General features: G+C 42.7%; 1 protein-coding gene across 1 annotated transcript; it reads right to left on the bottom strand.

Moving 5' to 3' along the window:
* Nucleotides 1-296: 296 nt before the first annotated feature.
* LOC142662574 (olfactory receptor 5AS1-like) lies at nt 297-1,241 on the bottom strand. The gene has a single exon (XM_075840785.1). It carries the CDS (start codon nt 1,239-1,241, stop codon nt 297-299), a length of 945 nt encoding a protein of 314 aa, XP_075696900.1.
* Nucleotides 1,242-8,056: the final 6,815 nt, after the last annotated feature.

Here is an 8,056-nt window from a genome sequence, read left to right as displayed (position 1 = left end):
CTTGTATATACTTTAGTGCAAAGTTTTACGGATTTACGGATTTTTAAGGATTTTGTGATGTGGTTGTGTTAGTCTTGTGCTGCGCCACTACCGCAAAGTATGAAGACGCGGGTGTCAATCTAAAAAAAGTTTATTATCGAATATTCTGACATACTAAATACATTTTCTTTCTTGGGATAATGACTTTAAGTATTAGCAATGATTCCATCAGGCTCCTAGTTAATATCAGTTTACAAAAATATTTGAACTGGTGTATATATATAGGGTTAATTTTTGTCCCTCTAAAAACAACTTTCTCAATGAGTCAATACCGCCCCTATTCTATTAAGTATTTTTTTAATTGCCACTTTGACTTCCTTATTCCTTAAACTGTAAATAAAAGGATTTAACAATGGAGCGATAATCGTGTACATAACGGCCACCATCTTGTCCTCATCCTTACCGTAACTGGAGTTTGGTCTCAGATACATAAAAAAGACAGAACCATAGAAAATAGTAACAACTATTAAATGAGAGGAACAAGTGGAAAATGCTTTTTTCCTCCCAGATGTTGAGTTAATGTTCAAGATTGTTGATATGATCTTCACATAAGAAATAATGGTCAATACAAGTAACCCACCAGTCATTCCACCTCCAATAATGAACACTATCAACTCATTGAGCCAAGTGTCTGTACAAGACAGCTTGAGTAATACAGGGATATCACAAAAGAAGCTATTAAGTTTATGGGATTTACAGAAAGGCACAGAGAATGTAAATGCCGTGTGGATTAAAGCATTGGTTGCCCCAATGGCCCACGACCCGGCAATGAGCTGAATACAGGATATTTTGTTCATAATTATGGTATATAACAACGGATGACATATAGCATTATATCGGTCATAAGCCATGACTGCAAGAATATTGAACTCCGTCCCAGCCAACAGTACGACACAGTATAACTGAGCAGCACAACCGTAGAACGAAATGGTTCTATTTTCCGACAGGAAGTTTGCCAACATTTTTGGAGCCGTAGATGAAATGTAAAAAATGTCCAGAAAGGAAAAGTTGGTAAGAAAAAAATACATTGGATTCTGAAGATTTGGGCTGAAATTATATGCAAGAATTATGGATAGATTTCCAATAAAGGTGATTATATAGATAAGAAAAAACACAACAAAAAGAAGAAGTTTAAATTCCGGGTTCTCAGTAAGTCCCACTAGTGTAAAGTCTGTGTTTAGGGTCTGGCTTGCATTGGACATCTTTGGATCTGTAGAGGAAATATCAGAATACATTAATAGTAGTAGAAGTTTATGTTAGAATCTTTCAGTACCTTAGTAAGTCATAGTGATTACTAAATTTTTGACAATTCTCTTCCCCATTCATTCTCCAGGCGGTAATTTATCCAGAGTTTCATCAAAAAATATACTGGATGAATCTATGTTACCTAATTGTTTATTAAAGGGGCAGCCCAGTTTGGTCAAGCCCTTACCAAAAAAGAGGTCCTCCAAAGATGATCTTGGGGACACCCCATGATAAGTCGATGAGTTGTCCTAGGGGGAGAGGAAGCATTACATGATGCCCATTGAAATCAACGCAGACGAGCTGGACCCTCAAGAGGGAGCACTGCTCATTGTAGAGGCTCTCCACTCCAATAAATTAAGGGGGGTCCTGAGCGAGGGACTCCCTCTTTATTACATATGCTCTAAAAGGTAACAAACGTTGGTGCATCTAGAGATAAGGTAGTGCATAACACTTTGTCTTTACTCACATAAAATAAGCGCTCATGCTACTTGTAATTTAAAGGAACTTCATATATTGTTTTCAAGATTTATTTTTATTATTGAATGATATGATGATAAATTCTGCAATTTATGCCCTGTTCACATTAAGTTTTTGCTCCACATTTGGTGTATACACCAAATGTATCCTTATGGTCCCATTCACCCTACCGATGCCAAAAGACTGTCCCTTTTGGCATCTGTTGGTTTACTATATTTTTATCTCAATTGTATAGAAAAATGTGCCCCTCTATTGCGGCAGTGGAGCACATACTGATACACATACAACATACACAACCTACACACACCTAAACACAAGTTCACACATTTACATAAAAATACAAATGTTCACATGTGACTACACACACACACATGTACAATAGGTACATGCTGATACATACACACAAACCAGCACAAACATTAACACTATCCTCACCAAAAACCTGCACCAAATTTCGTCTGAGCGTGGCCTAAAAGGCTATGTAAACCTTTCGAGTAATTTTTTTTTTCTCCATGAAACAATGTATTAGATGATTTTAGACCACTTTTTAATTGGTTTTGATTAAAACATTTTTTTTTTACTTTTTGAGATACAACTTCTATGTATCCTGTGTACATAGAAGCTGTTTCTTGCGCTCAAAGCTGAATACGTCAGGTCAGCGGGACTGACGGCTCCGGTGACAGCGGGTCCTGCATGTTTCTGACACGCAGGATTCACCTGTTATACATGAACTTACAATAACATCTGAATCCTGCGTGTCAGAGGAAAAACATTTTTTAATTAAAAAAAAACAATTAAAAGTCGTCTACAATCCTCTACTATGTAGTTTTATAAAAATTAAAAAATTAAAATGTGCTCAAAAGTTAGCCACTAAGGGCTCGTCCACACGTAATGGAATTGCCGCTGTTTTTCCAGCCGGAATTTCGGCAGGAAAAAAATGCTGCAGAATACAGTAGCAGCATAGTGGATGAGATTTAACAAATCTCATACACATCCTGCGTAAAATTTCCGAGCCGAAATTGACGAGCGGTGCGTATTTTTCAGACCACAGCATGTCAATTCCTGAAACGGAAAGTGTGCAGAATTGCTGCGTTTTTCAGAGGAGTTGTCTCCATCTCCTAACATTGGAAAAAACGCAGCAATTTCCGCACAATTTTCTGCCGTAAAAAACGCAGGAAATGGTGTGTTTTTGCCGCAGGGGAAAGCCTTTGACTTTCAACGGAATTGCTACAGAAATTTTCTTCAGCAATTCCATTCTGTGTGAATTGATGTACTGTTTTTTCCCCCTCTAATCTTGCAGCACAGACAGCTTAAGCATATTCATTACATTTATAAAAATGTTACCTTATTTTATGCCATACAGACCTGTCATACAAGTACTGGGATATATAAATGTTATGGAGTCACGCATCCTATAAAGCGCAGCTGATTGACTTACAATACACTAGATCCTTGGTCTTATATAGGGTTTGTCAGACACTGGGGATGTCTCCCTGGGATTAATTCACACAAAGGTGACACTTACCAAGTTTTACTTTTACTTATTATAACATTTGCTATAGCCGTATAAATTAAAAGTGTAACTAAATTTTGAAAGTTTTGTTACACTTAAACTTTTAAACTTTTTAGCATTCCTTTTAACCTGTTTAACCTTCAACCTCTATTTTATCCGATGAAACAAAGGCAGGAACTCATTTAAATTAAATATAAATTAAGACTTTTTGTACAATTTAGCCCTTTAAAAAGAAAAGGAAAAAGATATCAACTTAAAAAAGGTGTAAAAAAAAAAAAAGACATTTGAATTGCTAAAAAAATGTCTGGCCATTTAGGAACAAAACATTCTGGTCGTTGGTGTTAGAGGGTAACTAAACTTTTAAAAAACTTTTGACATGTCATAGAGACATGTCAGAAGTTTTGATCAGTGGGGTTCCAAGCAATGAGACCCCCACCGATCGCTAAAACGAAGCAACAGAAGCGCTTGGGTGAGCGCTGTGCCACTTCATTTCTGCTTGTCTTTCCCCAGAAAACCAAGCGAGCGGTGTACAGAATCAAGACAAAGTCTAGGAGTCCGTATACCGCTTGCTCGGCATTCCGAGAAAAGCTGAGCAGAAACTAAGCAGCAGAATGCTCACCTGGGCACTTTTGCCACTTAGTTTTAACGATCGTTGGGGGTCTCAGTGCTTGGAACCCCACCGATCAAAACTTCTGACCTGTCACTAAGTTTTTGGAAAGTTCAGTTACCCTTTAACAATTTAATGACCAGAATGTTTTGTCCCTAAATGGCCAGACCTTGTTTTTAGCAATTCAGAGGGATGTTCTTATACACCTTTTTTAAGTTAATATCTTTTTCCCTTAATTTTTTAGGGCTAAATTGTACAAAATGTAAAAAAAAAAATGAGTTCCTGCCATTGTTTCACCGGATACAATAGAGGTTAAAGGTTAAACAGGTTAAAGGAATACTCTACACTTGAACAACAATTTACAACACCATCAAGGCAACACCTGTAAATACTGTATATCCGATTAGGCATATTTGAGTCAGAGGGGAGAGACCTGCTAAGTGAGAGGGTCCCACGCTCTGGCACACCCAACCCATCCAAGTATTTTATGGTCAACTATTCCTTCATTCATGCCATTGAACCATTATAATGGCTTTTATTGAAAACATTGAAATGAAGTCATCATCTAGTTTAATTTATAAACGTCCACTTTTGATGTGCTAGGTACTTGTATTGCACATGTATTTATCGCTATACTCAGTAAATGTCAATTTACACAAATATAAATATATAGATAAGTAAATAATCTTACAACATACAAGATCAAGGCGGGACCTAAGTTAAATGCATCACACAACACATCACAAGGGTGGCCATGCGAATTGTTAGTCTCAATACAGTGGCTCCTGACTCTTCAACCCTATGATAACTCTATGATCAAGTGTCTAGAATTTAGCAAGACAGTCAAATATTCCTGATAGACTATTCTGTGCAGGAGACATAATATCATAGACTATTCTGTCTTGATGTTATTTAAAGGTGTACATACCATAGACGCAGACCCTGCGGCTTCTAAGTTCCCCTTGAAGAGAGGGGTACAACACTGGTTGCTCCCATCCTGTATGCAGGACTCCCCTCTCCAGAGGAATTGCATTGTTAACAAACAAGGGGGTGTGGAATTGGGTAAAGGTTATATGAGCGTTGAGGGGGAAATAAACAAAGGACCTTCTGTCCAAGGTCACAAAGTCGATACAACAATCAGGGGCGTAGCTTGGGGACGCAGGCGGGGCATGTGCCCCTGGCGCAACTGGGAGAAACGGTAGGGGGGCGCGGGGCAAGGCACAGCTACAGTTGAACTTAATGCTGAAGCAAGGAACACTAAGCCCCAAACTTCAGCTTTCGTTCAGAGCGGAGGAGCAGAGGGAGCTCCTCCACTTGCCGAGGACTCCCCGGGCACAGCGCTGTACCTGGGGAAGTCCTTGACGTCACTGTCCATATATGGACAGTGACGTCAGTGGCTCCTCTGATGCGGAAATCCCCATTGCCGACGATCTGGCAGGGGATTCCGCTCCAGGAGTAGCCCCTGACCTTACTGTCCATAAATGTAACGTCAGGGGCTACTCCTGGAGTGGAATCCCCTGCCCTAGAAGTTGGCAACTGGGATTCTGAAGCGGAATCCCCGTTGGAATCCCCTGCCATAGCGTCGGCAACGGGGATTCTGCTCCAGAGGTGCCACTGACGTCACTGTCCATATATGGACAGTGGCTCCTCTGAATCGGAATCCCTGTTAGAATCCCCTGCCATAGCATCGGAAACGGGGATTCCGCTTCAGAGGAGCCATTGGCGTCAATGTCCATATATGGACAGTGACGTCAGTGGCTACTCTGAAGTGGAATCCCCGTTGCCGATGCTATGGCAGGGGATTCCACTCCAGAATTAGCCCCTGATGTTACTGTCAATATAAGGTCAGTGACGATAGTGTCAGGGATCATTACCATGTATATTGTTTGAAAAATATTATCCTCACACATATGTATATACATTTCAGTTCTTTGTGTAATATACTGATATATAATAAGTTCTTTGTTCATGTCGGACACACCTATGGAAGACACCGCCCCCTGGAATGCAAGAAGAGTGAGTCTGAGAAGTTACAGCTGAGAAATCGGTGGGGGCTTGGGCACTCCCACATCTCTCTGGAGGCATGTGTCTCTTTCTGTGTTTCTTTGTTCTGAATAAAGAGTTTCAGGCTTCCTCCTGGTTGACGGAGGGGATGTCTACCAACATTACTCTGTGTGGTGTACTTCTCTCCAGGCATGCCTTCAGCTTTCAATTTACAGAGGTGGTTATTCGGTGTGAAATACGGACCTGACAATAGTGGTTCCTCTGAAGCGGAATCCCCGCTGGAATCCCCTACCATAGGTTCGGCAACCGGGAATGCGCTTCAGAGGAGATGGTGAAGTCACTGTCCATATATGGACAGTAACGTCAATGGCTTCTCTGAAGCGGAATCCCCGTTGCCGACGCTATGGCAGGGGATTCCAGGAGTAGCCCTGACGTTAATGTCCATAAATGTAACATCCGAGGCCACTCCTGGAGCGGAATCCTCTGCCCTAGCGTCGGCAACAGGGATTCTGAAGCGGAATCCCCATTGGAATCCCCTGCCCTAGCGTCGACAATGGGCATTCAGAAGCGGAATTCCTGTTGTAATCCCCTGCCATAGCGTTGGCAACGGGGATTCCGCTCCAGAGGAGCCACTGACGTCACTGTCCATATATGGACAGTGGCTCCTCTGAAGCGGAATCCCCATTGGAATCCCCTGCCATAGCGTTGGAAATGGGGATTCCGCTTCAGAGGTGCCACTGACGTCAGTGTCCATATATGGACAGTGACGTCAGTGATTGCTCGGATGTGGATTCCCCGTTGCCGATGCTATGGCAGGGGATTCCACTCCAGGAGTAGCCCCTGACGTTACTGTCCATATATGGACAGTGACATCACTGTCCATATATGAACAGTAGCATCTAGGAGCGGAATCCCAGGCCTATGCTCTGGCTGGGAATTCCGCTCCTAGAGGGAGTCCCAATTGCACAATCTACAGGGCAGAGGGGGTAGCACTATCTACAGGGATGGTGGTGCTATCTTCAAGGGGGTGTGACACTATATAGGGGCACTATCTACAGGGGACACTGGCGCTAGCTGCATGGGTACTGTGGGCACTAGCTACATGGGCACTGTGGCACTAGCTATGTGGGCACTGGCACTAGGGGCATCTAAGGGGGCATTATACTGTATGGGGCATTTTACTGTATGGGGGCATCTAAGGCAGCATTATTCTGTATGGGGCAGCTATGGGGGTCATTATACTGTATGGCGGTAGCTATAGGGGCATTATACTGTATGGGGCAGCTGTGGGGGCATTCTAATGTATGGGGCATCTAAGGCAGCATTATACTGTATGGGGCAGCTATGGGGGCATTATACTGTATGGGGGTAGCTGTAGGGGCATTATACTGTATGGGGCAGCTATGGGGGCATTAAGCTGTATGGGGAAGCTTTGGGGGCAATAAGCTGTATGGGGCAACTATTAGGAAAGCTATAGGGGCATTCTGATGTATGGGGGCAGCTATAGGGGCATTATGCTGTATGGGAGCAGCTATAGTGGCATTATGCTGTATGGGAGCAGCTATAGGGGCATTATGCTGTAAGGGGGAATTTGATTGAGCATTATACTGCATGGGGGCATCTTTGTGGGTATTATACTGTATGCGTGCATCTATGGGGGCATTATACTGTATGGTGGCAGCTAGAGGGCATTATACTGTGTGAGGGCAGCTTGAGGGCATTATACGGTATTGCTATGCATGCTGTATTGGTTGTCCCTCTTTGTTATACTTGAAAGTTGCCGACCCATTTTCACGGGGATTCAGCTACCTTATATGGACAGTGACATCAGAAGCTCCTTTAGGGAGACCCAATGGAGCTATGTACAGGGAGGAGGGAGTGTAGTGCTATCTACAGGAGAGTGTGTGTGTGTGTGTGTGTGTGTGTGTGTGTGTGTGTGTGTGTGTATGTGTGCAACTATTTACAGGGGTGTGTATGGCACTATTTACAGGGGGGGGTGTGGCACTATCTGCATGGGAGCTGTGTGTGGCACTATCTACAAGGGTGGTGTGGCACTATCTACCAGGGGGTGTGACTATCTATCGAAGGCACTGTGGCAGTATCTACAGGGGGCTGTTTGTTACTATCTACAGGGTGGCTGTATGGCACTATCTACAGGAGGGCTGTGTGGG

The sequence above is a fragment of the Rhinoderma darwinii genome, chromosome 10 (assembly GCF_050947455.1).
Source record: "Rhinoderma darwinii isolate aRhiDar2 chromosome 10, aRhiDar2.hap1, whole genome shotgun sequence".
Classification (NCBI taxonomy): Eukaryota; Metazoa; Chordata; class Amphibia; order Anura; family Rhinodermatidae; genus Rhinoderma; species Rhinoderma darwinii.
This window is presented reverse-complemented; position numbering and strand designations above follow the sequence as displayed.